This window comes from Lolium rigidum, chromosome 6, assembly GCF_022539505.1.
Source record: "Lolium rigidum isolate FL_2022 chromosome 6, APGP_CSIRO_Lrig_0.1, whole genome shotgun sequence".
Classification (NCBI taxonomy): domain Eukaryota; kingdom Viridiplantae; phylum Streptophyta; class Magnoliopsida; order Poales; family Poaceae; genus Lolium; species Lolium rigidum.
Genome location: NC_061513.1, coordinates 213,421,976 through 213,440,035, shown reverse-complemented (window position 1 = coordinate 213,440,035; position 18,060 = coordinate 213,421,976). Strand labels below are relative to the sequence as shown.

General features: G+C 42.5%; 1 protein-coding gene across 3 annotated transcripts; it reads left to right on the top strand.

The window, feature by feature from the left end:
* The first annotated feature begins 6,604 nt into the window (after positions 1-6,604).
* Positions 6,605-15,644, top strand: LOC124660836 (phospholipase D zeta 1-like). 3 transcript variants are annotated; one of them, XM_047198671.1, is made up of 21 exons: positions 6,605-6,973; positions 7,906-8,007; positions 8,415-8,533; positions 8,697-8,838; positions 8,993-9,160; positions 9,249-9,422; positions 9,739-9,978; positions 10,064-10,180; positions 10,817-10,956; positions 11,040-11,189; positions 11,300-11,456; positions 11,528-11,926; positions 11,960-12,067; positions 12,824-12,934; positions 13,124-13,270; positions 13,346-13,543; positions 13,696-13,797; positions 14,093-14,224; positions 14,716-14,781; positions 14,986-15,047; positions 15,172-15,644. In XM_047198671.1, exons 1-21 carry the CDS (start codon positions 6,725-6,727, stop codon positions 15,428-15,430), a joined length of 3,342 nt encoding a protein of 1,113 aa, XP_047054627.1. In that variant the 5' UTR covers positions 6,605-6,724; the 3' UTR covers positions 15,431-15,644. The 3 variants fall into 3 exon arrangements, with proteins under 3 accessions (XP_047054627.1, XP_047054626.1, XP_047054628.1); XM_047198670.1 differs by having other exon boundaries at positions 11,528-12,067; XM_047198672.1 differs by lacking the exons at positions 14,093-14,224; positions 14,716-14,781; positions 14,986-15,047; positions 15,172-15,644 and adding an exon at positions 13,935-14,035 and having other exon boundaries at positions 11,528-12,067; positions 13,696-13,875.
* The last annotated feature ends 2,416 nt before the right edge of the window (positions 15,645-18,060 follow it).

The window sequence follows — 18,060 nt, the reverse complement described above, 5'->3', positions numbered from 1 at the left end:
AGATACACCCATTGTGAAATGCCTTAGAGCATCTTTACTGACGCTCCACATTGAGGGTTCGGTGTGATTTTTGGACCACATCGACGCACCTCAAAAGTAGTCGGCCAGTTTTAAAGCCCAATACTATTGCTGGCAAACCGTGCCGGACCCTTTGCGTAGGTTGCCGAATGGGCGCTCCGGCGCCTGGCGCTACGTCGAATGGAAGCCTTCGGTTCCGCCTGGCAGCCATTGAATGAGAGGCTGGCATAATGACCTAGCCATGCATGTTGTAGATTAATGGCGCCACCGTCCACATACCTTCGCCTAACTCCGGCCAAGCAATAATTGCGCACCACCGCCCCTACGCCTGCCTCCGAGTATAAAACAGGGTGCTGGGGCATCGGCTACTCCTCACACAAACCCTACCACCACCATCTCCCCCCAAGCGCTCCATGGCCGGTTCTACGGGGCGCGATCACGGACGCGGCCGCCGAGGCAGAGGCCGGGGTGTAGGATCCCCACCCCCTGAACGCTCACCGTCGCCGGACTGCTTCCACAAGTTCTTCGAGCCTGTCATCCTCATCAAGGAGGACCCTTTCGGTTCAAAAAGGCTTCCGGAGAAGTTCGTGGAATATCTCGCCAGACGGGAGCCTTCTATCGTGCACTTGCGAGAAGCCAGCTGCGGCTTTTGCCGGTGTCCTGTCAAGGTGTTGTTCGACGGGGAAGGCCACATGTTCCCCCACACTGACTAGGAGAAGTTCGCCTGCGCCCGTAGACTTGAGATCGGTTGCTTGGTGAACTTCAAGTGGGAAGGCGACAACGAGCTTGATGGTGCTCCGGTGATGGCGCCAGACAATCTTGCTGAGCGTTGTTGTGGAAGCGGTTGGGAAACCCCAAGAGGAAGGTGTGATGAGCACAACAGCAAGTTTTCCCTCAGTACGAAACCAAGGTTTAATCGACCAGTAGGAGAAAGGCGTTACTTCTGAAGGTGTTGCTAGCTGACTAGTGGAAGGGCGCTCTACCGGCGTCAGCAACAACGTGGAATCTGCACACAACACAACCACTTTGCCCCAACTTGCAGTGAGGTTGTCAATTTCACCGGTTTGCTGAACACAAAAGATTAGACGTATCAACTGGAAAGAGATGTTTGTAGAAAGTAAACAAAACATGATTGCAACAGCGCCAAAAAATCTTGATGGTGCTCCGGTGATGGCGCTAGACAATCTTGTTGAACATTGTTGTGGAAGAGGTTGGGAAACCCCAAGAGGAAGGTGTGATGAGCACAACAAAAAGTTTTCCCTTAGTACGAAACCAAGGTTCAATCGACCAGTAGGAGAAAGGCGTGATTTCTGAAGGTGTTGCTAGCTGACTAGTGGCAGGATGCTGACTAGTGGCAGGATGCACTACCGGCGTCAGCAACAACGTGGAACCTGCAAACAACACAACCAAAGTACTTTGACCCAACTTGCAGTGAGGTTGTCAATCTCACCGGTTTGCTGAACACAAAGGATTAGACGTGTCGAGTGGAAATAGATGTTTGCTGAAAGTAAACAGAACAAGATTGCAGTAGATAAATTTATCAGTGTAAAGAAAATGGACCGGAGTCCAAAGTTCACTAGAGGTGTCTCTCCATAAAGATAAATAGCATGTTGAGTGAACAAATTACAGCTGGGTAATTGACAGAATATCGACCATACATGACAAGATGATTACTATGAGATTTGATTGGACATTACAATATAATACATAGACCGTAATCCAACTGCGTCTATTACTAATAATCCACCTTTCGGTTATCGTCCGCACCTCTTTCAGTATTAAGTTGCAAGCAACAGATTATTGCATTAAGCAATGTGTGTAAAGTAAACAATAGAATTACCCTTGGATAAAATATTGTTGTTTTCTCCCTAGTAGCAACAACACATCTACAATATTAGAAGTTCCTGTCACTCTCCCAGATTACTAGAGGCATGAACCTACTATCGAGCATAAATACCCCCTCTTGGAATCACAAGCATCTACTTGGCCAGAGTATCTACTAGCAATGGAGAGCATGCATGATCACAAATAATATATGATATGAATATATAATTGACCTCAACATAGTATACAATATTCATCGGATCCCAGCAAACGCAACATGTAGGATTACATAAGGATGATCTTGATCATGTAGGGAAGCTCACAAGATCTATACAAGAATCACAAATTGGAGAATACAACCATCTAGCTACTGCTATGGACCCATAGTCCAGGGATGAACTACTCACGCATCACTTCGGAGGCGGGCATGACGATGATTTCCCCCTCCGGCAGAGTGCCGGGAAGGGCTTCAGAACTCCCCGAGATGGATTCTGCGATGGTGGCCGTGACAGAACTTTTCGTGGATGGAGGCTCGGGTATCCAGGGTTTTCCCGAGAAGATGTATAAATAGGCGGAGTATTTAGGTCGGTGGGGTGCCTGGGGGGCCACACCATCCCTAGGTGCGGGCCACACCCAAGCCGCGCCATGGGATGGTCTGGCCGCCCTGTGGCGCCTCTTCAACCCCCCTCTGGACTTCGTCTTGGTTTCGGTAAAATATTGACTTCGGTGTTTGTTTCGTCCTGTTCCGAGAATATTTCCTGTATAACTTTTCTGAAATACAAAAACAGCAGAAAACATAGAACTGACACTGTTGCATATTGTTAATAGGTTAGTGTCAAAAATCATGTAAAAGTGCATCGAAGTGTAAGCAAAACATATATTAATTGGTGTAAAACAAGCATGGAGCATCAAAAATTATAGATACGTTTGAGACGTATCAAAGCTCAGGGTGAAGGTGTTTGATGACACATCCTGTCATAGGGACTACTATGGTGACAAACAGCGACGACGGCGGTGACGACGCTGATGACGACGCCAACGACGATGAGCATAAGCTTGTAGTTTAGGTTTCTGGATGTTATTTCTTTGCAGCGAAAGGTGGAGATTGCCAATTGAAGCCACTAAGGTAGGTTTCTGTACCCTCTTCCTCTGCATGCAGTGATGAAGACGCAATGGATAACTATAACCCTCTAGTTTGGGTGACTGGGTGTTCATTCTTCACATCGAAGAAGGCGGAGACCATCACTAACCTCTAGTATAGGTTTCATTGATATTTCACATTTTGCAACTATGTAAAATGAAGCCTATGTAATATTTCTATCTCAATTAAAATTTGTTTTATTCCTTTTTATGGTTTCTTTTAGGGGTCACCGATGTGTGCAGCCTCTCCCAAATTGAGGAGCAGGTGTCGGCGCCCCCTATAGTGTGTCGCCGGCGCACCTTCCGGCGCTTGCTGAAGATGCTCTTAGAGTAATATTCAATTTAGTACTCAGTCCGTTTTTCTTGATTCTAATCGTGATTTTAGTTTAAATTTAAATTTAAACCATAACAACATTATAAAACGAAGGGTAGTATACTTATACACTAAGATGGACTAGATAAAAGCCATCACTCTATAAGAAAAAAAACGAGTGAAACTAGTGCCTGGATTTTTGTACCATGATGGCTTCTACTTGCCCATGGGACATGATCAGTAGCACGGCTCTCCTGAGCTAGCCGTTGTTGCTTCGGTATATTTGAATTTTCATTATCTTAAAAAGAAGAGCAAAAGAAAAATCTAGTCGGGCACTACACTAGTTAGTCATATTGCAAAAGTTCCTAAAAGGAGCAGACTTACATACACACATAAGAGAATCCGGTACCTTGTGCTAGCTGATTTTATCGGCATCAATTATAAATCTTAAAAGTCAATATATATTATTTTTTATGGCTCGTTTGATTCATGGGATTTTTAAAAGATTTATGTAGGATTGAGATTCTATGAAAATCATCGCAGAAGTATATTATTTTTTATGGCTCGTTTGATTCATGGGATTTTTAAAAGATTTATGTAGGATTGAGATTCTATGAAAATCATCGCAGAAGAATCTTGTACTCGTAGTGTAAATTTTGTAAGAAATAAGCATTAGGTTAGACCTCATGATTTTTCCCTCTCTACTCTGGCCACCACTCCTACCTCCTCACACACACTTGACACCACCGCCACTCGTCCCAAGCACGTCGCCCAGCACGCCGCCACTCGGTATATATCGAGCTAGGGATTTGGTCAAAAGAGACCCAGTTTGGAAATTGGGGGTTTTCGCTCTCTAGTCACGTGGTGGGGCGTTTTTTGCAAAGTGGAATGAACTTAGGGGGTTCTGCAGCATTACGTTAGACCTCATAATTTTTCCTCCCTACTCTGGCCGCCAACTCCTACCTCCTCACACACACTTGACGCTGCCGCCACTCGTCACCCAACACGTCGCCCAACACGTCACTAAGGATTTGGTCAGAAGAGACACAGTTTGGGAATTAGGGGTTTTCCCTCTCTAGTCACCGTGGCATGCCCTTTTTGCGAAGTGGAATGAAGTTAAGGGGTTTTGCAAAACATGCAACTGTTGGGCTCGCTTTTCCAGTGTGGCACTGCCAAATGTCGTTTTGTGGTTGTTTTGCACTAAAATGCAACCGGAACGCATGTGCGTGTCCTGCACTACCACAATTGGCAAGTTTTTGTATAAAATGCATCCGAAGTACAGGTTTATGTACCACGGATACAATTACCTTAATTAAATACTCTCTCTGATTCATATTAATTGATTTTACTTTATCTAGATTCGTATGAATCTAGTTAAATTTTTGAACTAGACAAAGTTGAGTCATTTAATATGAGGGAATACGGAAAAGTCGGAGATCTTTTTTTTTGAGGTAAACATAAAATATATTAGGTTAGCAAGCCGCCTCATTAAAAACCTTCTAGTCCCCTTCGGTACCCTGGTAAGGAAAAGAGCGCGTAAGAAACTTGCCGCCTCACAATCACAGAATCGTTACATCATCCAGGAGGGGTTGGAGGAGGAAGCTAGGGGGTTCATTGACCCAATTACACCCAAAATTTAAATTATAGCTATGCCTAGCAATATCATGAGCAACTCTATTCATCTCCCTCCTACAATGACCAAACTCCACTACCCCTATACTGCCCGCAACTTCCATTATCTCTGAATAGACGGATGGTTCCTCGTTCCAAATTTCTTCCGCACCCAAACAACATTGAATAATCTCCAGGGAGTCCGATTCTGATTGAACCATCATGAAGCCCAGATTTTTCGCCAATTTGAGGCCATTGAGCATGGCCAGGGCCTCCGCCATAGCAGCCGATGGTACATGCGGTAATAGAATACCCTCCCCCGCGATAAAATGCCCCTGTGCATTTCGAATGACCGCTCCAGTAGCTCCCGCCTGGGCATCAGCGAAAAAACCCGCATCCACATTGATCTTAACATAATTATTTCTAGGTCTTACCCATTTCCTCTCTTCATTGATGTTCTGATTCAGCTTAGCCCTCGCTGCGTTATCAGTAATAGCCCGGATCGATGTAATACAGTTCAGAACCGAAGGAATTTGTTCTCCATGTGATCAGCGTCTTCTCATCCACCATATATACCATGCTGCCACTGCAACTAATTCTCTTCGCTTAATTGATTCAAAGCCCACCACCTCACATTGGTTTAAACTGAGCAAAGAACCCAGAGTTTCAGACCCCGATCTGCCTTGAGCTATTGCTCCCTGAACCATATGAAACAGACCCAGACCCTTCCATATGTTTTCAGCTTCTGGACATTTAAAGATCATATGGAGCACATCCTCATCAGAGACATTGCATATAGGACATAGACCATTATCACCAATATGTCGCCTAAATAAAATCGCCTTCAGTGGCAGTACCCCATGCAATATACGCCAACAGTAGATTTTAACTTTTGTTGAGACATCCATATGCCATAAGATTTTCCAAATAATATTATTTAGTGGTGTTCCCGCTATGAGTGATCTGCATGTAACACCATTGAAAGCATGTCGCCATTCTGTATGGTATGCCGAGCGAACTGAGAACCTCCCCGTACGGGTGCCATGCCAAGCGATGAAATCATCAAAGCCACCCAACACTAGGGGTATTTGAATGATCCTGTTTACATCAATTTGGTGGAAATTGTTATGAAGTAGATCGTGATCCCATTGTCCTGTATAAGGGTCGATAAGCTCCGATACTCAGGATACAATTTTCCCTCGGAGAAATAATTCTTCTGTTTGGACTGGCCGGTATCCATGGGTCCCTCCAGATGTGAATTGACTCACCAGAGCCCATCCTCCAAATACAACCTCTTTTGAAAGTCTGAATACCCGCCACAATACTCTGTCAGGTGAAAGAAGAGCCCGCCTTAGGCCCCGCTCTGAGAATATCCCTATCCGGAAAGTATTTGGCTCTCAACACTTTAGCAGAAAGAAAGTCTGGATCATCAATAATTCTCGAAACCTGTTTTGCAAGCATAGCAAGATTAAAAGAATGGAAATCCCTAAACCCCATACCTCCCATCCCACACTTGCCATGTAGGAGGGTGAGCCCACCAGCCCGAAACGAGTGGGGTTAAAGTTAAACACGTCCATATGCCCATCCATGCACTTCCGGCTGCGAGTTGTCCTGAATCCCGACCTCGAGGCAGATGAGAGCAAAAAAGAAAGAAAATCCCAAATCTGGCGACAACAATCGTCCCTCTCCCCCTGGCTATCTGCCGGTCAGTCGGTCACCTTCCCCTTTAGATTCCTGTTCGTGCTTCGCGTTCGGCACCTCAACTCCCATCGGCCTCCCAACAGAAACACCGTGCGGAAATCGCACTAGGATTCTTCTATGAACAGGGAGCAGCCCGAGGTGGAGGACGAGGAGGAGGAGGACCTGCATCACGGGCAAAGGTACGTGCGGATGCCGCCCGAGCCGGAGCCGGGCCCGGAGGCCTCGTCGGCGTCGTTCCGGCTGCCGGAGTCCGCGCGGGTGTTCGACGAGCTGCCGCGCGCCAGGATCGTCGCGGTCTCGCGCCCAGACGCCGGGGACATCACGCCCATGCTGCTCTCATACACCGTCGAGGTCCAGTACAAGCAGGTCCGTCCGTGCGCTCATCCTCCTCTTCAGATTCGAGGGCTTGTTTCCGACCCTGTGGGCGGCGTCCATTGTGTTGGGCATTATTTTTTTAAAAAAATAAAACAGATGTGATGTGCTGGGCATTGTTGGTGCCCAGTACAATTATCTCGTCAATTGCCTGGCTGTTCGGTGATCTGTTTCTTCGATGCCTGCGCGGTAGCACTCGGATTGGAATCCCCCCGGCTTAAGGTTTGGGGGTTCTCTACTTACCAGGGCTCCAAACGCAGGACCGAAAAGTGGACCGCATTATGCTGTGTTGTTGTTGGCACATTGCAATAATGTCAGTGGGCAATACAGCGATTGGACGGATGGGTGTCCGTTTCCTTGAATTCTGGTCTGAATTCCACCGGTTTCATGCAAATGCTTGTGAGCTCTCCGCATTTAGGCCTCCATCGTTAGATTCCATGCTTATGAGATTCAGCTTTTTTTTTTGTCCTTCATTCATGGGCAATTGTAAGGCCGAGATAATTCAGAATGCCTTGAACGGGTATGATTATCTATATAGTTGGATGTTAATGTAATAATGTGGGCATTGTTCTTGTTTTTTGCTCATGAACATGGTTTCTAACCATGTCTAACGAATGTTATATTATCTCTATATAATTGGTGGAAAGAAACTTAACAAGGATATTAAATAATCCAACAATGTGATTCTAGGTGCTCGCTCTAACCTCGTTGCTCAGACTCAAAATAAAATAAAATTGAGTCTGTAACCTCGCTGCACTAAGGAAACATGGTTTACCTTTGCTGTAATAAAATAGCATATGTCTACTGATTCATCATCCACGTCTTGATATGTTTACTTCATATGTTTGTATTGTTCACATTTTGTGGCTCGTCAGAATTACAACTGTTTATGTGCCATTCTGTAATTTAACTTGTTCTTCTATCAGTTTAGGTGGCTCCTATACAAGAAGGCTTCACAGGTTCTATATCTCCATTTTACGTTGAAGAGACGTGCATTTCTTGAAGAATTCCATGAGAAGCAGGAACAGGTTGGTGAATCAAGATTAATTTGAGCTGTAGCTACTTTACCCGTCTTTTATGGCCAAGCGTTGTATGCTGTAATTTTGAACATCACAATATATGTTACTGTTGAAGTACTTCTGCAACATTTTTCTCCCGTTTTAAAATATTCACGAAATAAATGTACAAAAACAACACAAAATTTATAATTGCCTCTGATTTACTGTTTCACACTTCCTTGTCCATGTTTTGCAATTTTTTCACTTACTTCGGCGAGCAAACGAAGATTTGTTCCAAAAATGGCATTCCATGCCTGCGTGAAAATATGCATTCTAAACACAATCGTTTCTTCTCATATTTCCACTGCCTGTATTTGACTGCCAATTTATACCCGCATGACACTGAAGAATTCCTTCTCTTCTTTTTGTTACTGAAGGTCAAAGAATGGCTTCAAAATCTGGGATTAGGTGAGCATATGCCAGTTGTGCATGATGATGAAGAAGCAGATGATGTGCATGTTCTTCCCCACCATGATGATCACTCTGCCAAAGCTAGGTAAATTGATGTCCTTATTAATGATATTGGCCTCAGTGGACTGAGGAAAATATGGACACTTCAATGATAGTCTTTGCAAACATTGTGCTGTGGCATTTGGAGAGATACCCATAAGTTTGCATAAGCATATTTTCATTACAAAATATCTTAAACTATGGTGCAGAAATGTTCCCTCAAGTGCTGTTCTGCCTGTCATTCGACCAGCGCTTGGTCGTCAGCAGTCCATTTCTGATCGTGCAAAGGTTGCCATGCAAGAATATCTGAACCATTTCTTAGGGAATTTGGATATTGTCAACCTACGAGAGGTACCCAGAGGCATTTGTGTTAGTAGTTTTATATCCTGTCTATTTTGGTTGAAATAGTGAAATCTATACATTACGATGACATTGTGTATCTCAACTGTTTAGACTCAATCCTGCTGCTGCTTGTTCTCGACCATAATATCTTTTAAAAATGCAGGTTTGCAAATTTTTGGAAGTCTCTCTGTTATCGTTTTTGCCAGAGTATGGCCCTAAGCTAAAGGAAGATTATGTTACAGTTGGACACTTACCAAAAATTGACACAAATAGTACAGAGGGATGCTGTTCATCTAGCTGTTTTCGTTTCTGCAGTAGTAGCTGGCAAAAGGTACTTAGCAGTATGGTATAATTTTATTCACATATTGCCATGATTCCATCCTTGTATTTGAGCTGGGAAGTTGAACACTTATTAATAGGTCTGGGCTGTACTGAAGCCAGGATTCTTGGCTTTGCTCCAAGATCCTTTTGATCCAAAGCTGCTGGATATAATTATCTTTGATGTGTCACATCACCTGGCTAGAAATGGAGATGGTCAAATCACTCTAGCAAAGGAGATCAAAGAACGCAATCCATTGCATTTTGGATTTGAGGTACCTCTTTCCCTTTTATAAACGTACAACAGCTTTACAGCTCCCTATCTGATATTGCCTTCCATTTTTCTATGGCCAGCAACATAGTGGTACAAAATAGACAAGTTATCGATCTTTTCAGTCTGATTTTGGTAACACTGTTTGTAGATTGCATTTATTTTGATATTGCATTTATGTACCTCAAATATAATACAAAAAAGGTCAATGATATCTGATATTGCCTTCCATTTTTCTATGGGAAGCAACATAGTGGTACAAAATAGACAAGGCATCGGTCTTTTCAGTCTGATTTTGCTAACACTGTTCCTTGTGGAAGGTATCTTCTGGGGGGAGGACAATGAAATTGAGAACAAGAAGTTCTGCCAAAGTAAAAGATTGGGTAGCTGCAATAAATGCTGCTCGGCGCCTTCCAGAGGGGTGGTGTCACCCTCATCGTTTTGGTTCATTTGCACCACCTAGGGGCTTGACTGAAGATGGTAGTACCGTACAATGGTTTATAGATGGGCAATCAGCATTTGACGCTATTGCTTCTTCCATTGAGCAAGCCAAATCAGAGGTCAGTTTTTCATCAATTTCATTGTGGTTTCTGCAGAAAATTGTATTGTTGGCATGTCATGTAAAATAAATTAAATTTAGTGCAGATATTTATTACTGATTGGTGGCTCTGCCCAGAATTGTACCTTCGACGCCCTTTCCAGTATCATGGGTCTTCCAGGCTTGATATTCTTCTGGAATCGAGGGCAAAGCGAGGTGTACAGGTAATTATTATTTTACAGTGTTTTGTATCAGATAAAGTGTTAGAACTTTGTCGCTGTATGCCCTTTGTGTCTAGACTGTAGAGTACTGAGTTAAGAGAGAAGGGTGACAGTACAAGCAAGATACCTTCCTCTCACCATCTCTGCTATTGGGATCACTCTTTTGGTCAATTATCTGGTCGCAATGCACGGAATGACGTGGCTTTTTGCACTTTCTGGGACATGTGTGGGAGCAAGAGGTCTGATGCAGTTATTGTGGCTAGTATAGGCCCACTCCCAGTAAGACAGGAGGAAGGAGGGCCAATATTGGTGGGTGTCACTTTTACAGTCTGTTAGTTTCTTATAAAAAGTTAGGTATCTGGTGGCATACAGGTAATAAGTAATTATTAGGTGTCAAATCGGGGATTGCAAAGCCTATACCATGGCATAGAGGGGTTTTAAGATGTGAAAATGGCCACATCTGTAAAAAAGTAAAAAGCGTAATACTGCACACTGAACAGTGTTTGCTTGTAGTTATCTCCTGTGTAAGTAGTCAATGTTTACTACTGCGTTAGCACAAATAGTTTCTAATTTTTGTCAGTATTCAGTTTTATCAACTATAAATTTGACTAATAAATGTAGTATTGTTTGTTTTTGCAGATTTACATTCTTCTATACAAGGAAGTTTCTCTTGCATTGAAAATTAACAGCATGTACAGTAAACAAAGGCTGCTTAACATTCATGAAAATGTTAAAGTTTTGCGCTACCCTGATCATTTCTCAACTGGCATATACTTATGGTACTATGAAAAGCTTAGACTTGCTATCTGTTTGTAGGAGTTGATTAAATTCTTACATTTCAACTCTTTTATATGGCTTTAAGGTCCCACCATGAGAAAATTGTTATTGTTGACAATCAAGTTTGCTACATCGGAGGTCTTGATTTATGCTTTGGCCGTTATGATACCCCTGAGCACAAAGTTGTGGATTTCCCTCCTTCAACGTGGCCAGGAAAGGATTATTACAACCCGAGGTAATTTCTTGCACTGATTGTATTTTTAGCTTTGATTTAAGCATAAGTTTTCTGTAAGGTCTTTGGGTTTGTTTCTCATTCTTGTTGTTGTTGCTTTTACCCTGTTTTAGAGAATCAGAGCCGAATTCTTGGGAGGACACAATGAAAGATGAGCTTGATCGTACTAAGTACCCTCGCATGCCCTGGCATGATGTTCAGTGTGCTGTTTATGGTCCAGCATGTCGAGATGTAGCAAGACATTTTGTTCAGCGCTGGAACTATGCAAAGGTCTGTTTGATGACTATAAATAGTTTGCAACCCTATATTTTTTGGAACTTGATGATTCCACTTTTATGCAGAGGAATAAAGCACCAAATGAGCAGGCAATTCCCTTACTTATGCCTCATCATCATATGGTAATTCCCCATTACATGGGCAATAGCAAAGACACAAATTGTGAGACAGAGAGTAAACAAACTCAAGATAAAGATATCAAAGTGAGGAGGCAAAGCACCTTGACTGCACCAGCATCATACCAGGACATTCCGTTGCTCTTGCCTCAAGAGCCTGATCACCTGGATTTGCGTAATGGCGATCTAGGCCTGAAGTTAGACATCAATCGTGGTCATTTAGATCACCCAAGTCAAACCAATTTCAAGCAGCCACTGTCAAACCGAAAGGCGAAACAAGATCTTTGTTCTCAGGATTTACAGATGAAAGGTTTTGTGGACAATCTTGGCTCTCCTGAGGTTTCAGTTGTTATACATCATAATAACACATCTAAAGCAAATGTACGCCACATAGACAAGGAGTGGTGGGAGACACAGGAGAGAGGAAGCCAGGTTGCCTCTGTGCTTGATGTAGGAGAGGTTGGTCCTCAAGCAACTTGCCGTTGTCAGGTCAGTTCATGCTAGTTGCAACGAAGAATTGATCAATTTAATAATTTATCAATTCCTACCATGTTTTACCTTATAGATTATTTTTTGTTCACAAATTTATCCATGGAATTATTCACCATGATATTATCACTTCAAGAAGTAACGTTCAAAAGGAAGAAGCTTAACTGTTTATCCAAAAATAATATTTTTCATTAGTAACCGCATATTAGATAGGAATAAATTGGCTGGCTACTTTTGTGTCTGTTTGGGGGCATATGGCGATATTATAGCTTGATTTAACAACATATAAACACCATAATCAAGACATGTATATACTTTCCACTTGGTATGAGAGGAACAGTATAGTCTTGCAGTTAGAGGTTCGTGATCTTGTGTCAGTTGCCCATGGCATCATAGCTGAAGCTCAGCGTTCATAGAATGCTTACGACTGCAGGTTGCTAGATGTCCATTCTGTGCTTTGTTGGGTTTGTGTGGGCTTTTTTTCATTGGGCTCAGAAGACTCATGGCTTAAAACCTTGTAATTACACTTAGGGGCATGCAAATACAGTTTGAGCTCAACCCGCCAGAACCGTTAGTTCATTTCTTTGTACTAGGTCCGTAGGTCAAGTTGCAGTTTGTGAAGGAAAATAAACTAGCTGATTTATCGCTGTTTTGTACAGGTTGACCTCATACCATACTTGCACACCCCTAATTACACTCTGTTTTTCTGCTTAATGAAAAGATGTAAGCTTTTGTGTGTCCTCTCCTTTGATTCAGGTTATTAGAAGTGTTGGTCCATGGTCAGCTGGAACAACTCAAATTGAAGGAAGCATTCACAACGCCTATTTTTCTCTCATTGAGAAGGCAGAACATTTTGTATATATTGAGGTGTTGTATATCTTCTGCTTTTTCTCTTATGATTTTATTTCGAAATGTTCAAAATTTCAAATAATACTTGATTGGGTGTATTATGGTCATAAGTTTGAGAATCTATGGAGTACTGAAATTCCAACATGCACATAATTACAGTTCATACTCGCACCATTTTTCTGAACTTCTTTCTGCTGGTCTTTGCAGAATCAATTTTTCATATCAGGTCTTTCAGGAGATGACACAATTAAAAACCGAGTATTAGAGGCATTATACAGAAGGATACTTAGAGCAGAAAAGGAGAAAAGGTGCTTTCGGGTTATCATCGTCATACCACTTTTACCTGGTTTTCAGGTAATGTGCTGTGTAGCAATTACTGATTTTTCTTAATGTTTTCTCTTGGCTACTTGTTTATATATTTAATTACAGGGAGGTATTGATGATGGTGGCGCTGCATCTGTGAGGGCAATTATGCATTGGCAATACCGGACTATTTGTAGAGGGCCTAATTCAATACTTAAGAATCTATATGATGTAGTTGGCTCAAAAGCACATGATTATATCTCGTTTTATGGGCTTAGAGCACATGGTAGACTAGGTGATGGAGGGCCCTTGGTCACCAATCAGGTAAAGAAGCACCTCAATTAATGAACCATGTTTTCTATTCAGAAGTCTTCTGTTACCTTCCTAGGTCCTGGCTATAGGCTAATGATCAATTTTCTTCCTCCCCCTTTCTAGTTTTTCTCTTCTTTGTTTTGCTAACAATCTGAATGCTGCAGATATATGTACACAGTAAGTTGATGATCATTGATGATCGCATGACACTGATTGGCTCAGCAAATATAAACGATAGAAGCTTGCTTGGATCAAGGGATTCTGAGGTATGGCTTAATTATAATTCTGCATGCTTGTATGTTTGCATATTACTCAAATACTATTTTGAGTAAAGTATAGAAGGGATCCTATCGGTTTGGTCCTAAAGTTCTGCAATATATAATGCGTGCCTTACACTCCATGCAGAACTACTAGTTTCCTGAATAGAGAATTATCTTTCCGAAGATTACCTTTTTTCTTGGTCAGCTGCAAATAGTCAAATATTAAGTGACATGCTTAGTGGGTTAGGTTACTTGGGTAATCTGCTCTGAACCTCTTCTTGACTTTACAATGTTTTATTAGATTGGTATGATTATTGAAGATAAAGAGATGGTCAGTTCAACAATGGATGGAAGTCCTTGGGAAGCTGGGAAGTTCTCTCTCAGCTTGCGCCTTTCTCTGTGGGCAGAACACCTTGGTCTTCATGCAGGAGAGGTTTGGACACTATCTTCAGTCAACTTAATCATGAAGTGATACTTGAGTCTACAATAAAGATATAAGCAGTTGGATGGGTGAAAAGCAAGACTTATAGCCTGTGTTTTTGTCTTTGTTGTACTAGTTGTGTGACATCTGAGTCTTATTCAAATGCCGAAGGCGCTAAAGTGGGAACTTTTGCTTCATTTTTTCTTTCTCATATATATGCACCATCCTAACTATTTTGCCAAATCGTAATATGCTTGAACCTGTGATCTCAAATTTTTGTCTATTATATCAGACTTAAGTGAACATAATTGGTGAGCGGTTCCATATGAAGGAAACTTTTATGTTTTAAGTTTTGATGAGCGGTTTAAATAATTGATGAGTGGTTACATATAAAGGAAGCTTTTATGTTTTCAATTTTGATGAGCGGTTCCTCACTTTGTGGTGCATGTGGAAAACAGAGCCGTGAAAGTCTCATTCTGCTCATTGTTTGTTCTCACCAACAGGTTAATCAAATCATGGATCCTGTGGCTGATTCGACATACAAAAACATCTGGATGGCGACTGCTAAGGTCAGTGAAATGGATATATTGTATCTTGAAGTACTAGTTTGCTCTGTACTAACCTCTCATGTCCCAACCTGGGAACCCTGTGAATGTTACTATTTTTTTTTTAATCATTGCACTGTTATTCCTGAACGTTGCCACCTTCAACAGCTGAGAATTTTGCATCCAATGATCTACTCACAGCATTTCTAACAAATTGGTACATGACAGGCGAACACTGCCATCTACCAAGATGTCTTCTTGTGTGTTCCCAATGATCACATCCACTCCAGGTAAAACCAATGAAGGAAATATTTCCTAGTTTAGTTGCTATTATTTCTTGAACGAAAATTTGGGTGGCATTTTGACTGAAATGTCTATTATTTGGTCGCTGATATGATGTACGGCCTCTTGCAGGGCCCAGTTTCGGCAAAGCCTTGCTCACCGGAAGGAGAAAATTGGCCACACGACCATCGACCTAGGTGTTGCCCTTGAGAAAGCGGAAATCGTCCAGGAAGATGGGGACATGGTAGTGGTAGGAACCGACCCCGCAGGGAGACTGCAGGCTGTCAGAGGCAACCTCGTTTCCTTCCCTTTGGAGTTCATGTGCCAAGAGGACTTGAGACCATTCTTCAGTGAGAGCGAGTATTATACGTCCCCACAGGTCTTCCATTAGCTTTTACCATTTTTTAAAGGTGCATTAGCTTCTCCGTGGGCAAACGTATTTTTCATAGGATTTTAGGTATAGGTGTTCTACAATTGTAGATGTGCATCATGTCTAATAAGAAAATAGGAAGAGAAAACGAGACGAAGAACTAGATTTCCAAATCGATGTATGTATAGTCTGTCAGACAACTATTATCGGAATGAATGTTATACCTTTCAATTCATTTTTTACAAAAAGTTTTGGCACATGGTGGGGAATAAAATTCAGGAGGAAGTGCTTGGTGTGTTAAATGGTGGGGCAATGCCCAGCGGATGGAATGAGACAACCATTGTCTTAATTCCGAAGGTGCAAAATCCATAACGTGTAACTGAATTTCGCCCCATCAGCCTGTGTAACGTCCTTTATAAGCTCATTTCAATGGTTCTTGTCAACCGGCTGAAGGTGATTCTGCTGTTCATTATTTCACCAACACAGTCGGCTTTTGTCCCGGGACCGGATGATAACGGACAATGTACTTCTTGCTTATGAGATAACTCATATGATGCATAGGAAGAAAGGTGGACGCGATGGTTATGTGGCGGTCAAGTTAGATATGAGTAAAGCATATGATCGGGTTGAGTGAAAATTGTGGAGAAAATGGGCTTCGGTGCGGATTGGATACAACTGGTGATGAACTGTGTTAAATATGTTTCTTACCAAGTGAAGGTGAATAGGAATTTGCAAGAGGGTTTTACCCCTGAGAGAGGATTGCGACAAGGGGATCCTTTGTCACCTTATTTGTTCATTCTGTGTGCCGAAGGCCTATCAGCGTTGTTGAGAAATGCAGAGGAAGACTGCACTATTGAGGGGATTCAACTATGCCCTCTAGCACAAAAAATTAACCATTTTTTTTTTGTCGATGACTCCTTCATAAGTTATGAAGGCAAATGTAGCTAATGCACAAATGTTACAGCACATCCTGGCAGTTTATGAGGGGCAATCGGGGCAGATGATTAATACGGAAAAGTCGGCAGCAATGTTTAGCAAAGGTACTCATCATGAGGCAAAGCAGGCTGTTCTTGCTGTCCTTGGTATACCGAGGGAGTCCTAGAATGATCGGTACTTGGGTCTACTCGTTCATCTTGGAGCATCAAAGACAAAGGAGTTTGCTTATCTTATGGAGAAGATCTGGCAAAGGATACAAGGGTGGAAGGAAAGGCTACTCTCAAAAGTGGGTAAAGAAATTATGATAAAAGCAGTAGCTCAGGCTATCCCAACGTATGCTATGTCTTGTTTTGATCTTACAAAAACCCTTTGTGATGAAATTAGTGCAATGATTAGTCGATACTGGTGGAATAGCCAAGATGAGAAGAACAAGTGTCATTGGATCAGCTGGGAGAACATGACACGCTTAAAAGATGATGGGGGGTTGGGTTTTAGAGATTTACATATTTTCAATATGGCTATGTTGGCAAGGCAGAGTTGGCGTATGTTGCAGAACCTAGGCTCCCTATGCTGTACGGTTCTTTTTTTTTGCGGGGTATGCTGTACGGTTCTTAAGGCAATGTACTTCCCTGACACGTCAATTCTAGAGGCTACACCCAAGCCTGCTATGTCTTATACGTGGCGGAGTATTTTGCGAGGTCTGGAACTTCTAAAACATGGTGTAATTTGGAGGATTGGCTCAGGAGAATCGGTTGATGGTTTTTATGACCCATGGATTCCAGGTGGTACGATCCGTCGCCCTCGCACACCAAATGGTTTGGATGAGCCTATGAGAGTTTCGGATTTAATAGATCAAGATAATGCAGCCTGGGATGAGGATTTAGTTTTTTTTTGCGATAAGGGATAGTTCACTTCATTTTTGACCCGGATGATGCAAAAGAGATTTTGTCAATTCCTTTGAAACCAGGTATGGAAGACTGGATTGCCTGGCACTTTGACAATAAACTGTATTGCTTTATTTTCGTTTTGAGAATCCTCTCAAGTATTTTTAGTGAACACTGCTGCAGCCCTTCAACTCCAAGTGAGAAAACTCTTCGATAGTGGGCCAATTCCTGGTTCATCGGGCCCATTTTGCTACAAGCTGCAGACGCCGACTCACACAGCCCAGATGTTAGTGCATTCGGTAGCAAAACGTTTAGTCCCACCTCGGCAAGCGATGGAGGAGCGACGGAGTGAGTGCGCTATAAGAAGAGGTCGGGGTGCGGGTTTGGAAGAGTTAACCCGTCCCTGCGGGGGGTGAGAGGCGACTCGTTGATGATCGTAAAGTGACTGACGTGTCGCGCCGACACCCGTATACCGAACACGTTTGCCAAGGTGCGAGCGATGTCCCGCCCCTACTTCGGGCGGGCTCGCGCGCCAATTTTTGCAAGGCCCTGTCCAACGGGGCCTACATGACACCAATACATATCGACAACATTTATTAAATCATGGGCAATTTTAGGTAACAACAGTGTCAACATTTTTTGAAATCTACTCCGTACGTCTTCTTTTTGCACAAAAAGAGTACCAGATGAGTTCACACAGGCAATTACACAATTTATGGTTATCCAAATTCTAAAACCTACTAAGTACAGTTCTGATTAGAATTTCGAGGGTGATCCATGCACCCTTTGAGTTCCAAAATTCTAAAACCGACTTACAGTTCTGATTTGAAT

Bases quoted from the DNA above. Each gene is read 5' to 3' on its own strand.
- LOC124660836 (XM_047198670.1), top strand. From the start codon at position 6,725: ATGAACAGGGAGCAGCCCGAGGTGGAGGACGAGGAGGAGGAGGACCTG. The intron at 11,190-11,299 runs GTAATTTCTTGC...ACCCTGTTTTAG, and splicing joins AAGGATTATTACAACCCGAG to AGAATCAGAGCCGAATTCTT. The intron at 13,544-13,695 runs GTAAAGAAGCAC...TGAATGCTGCAG, and splicing joins GGCCCTTGGTCACCAATCAG to ATATATGTACACAGTAAGTT.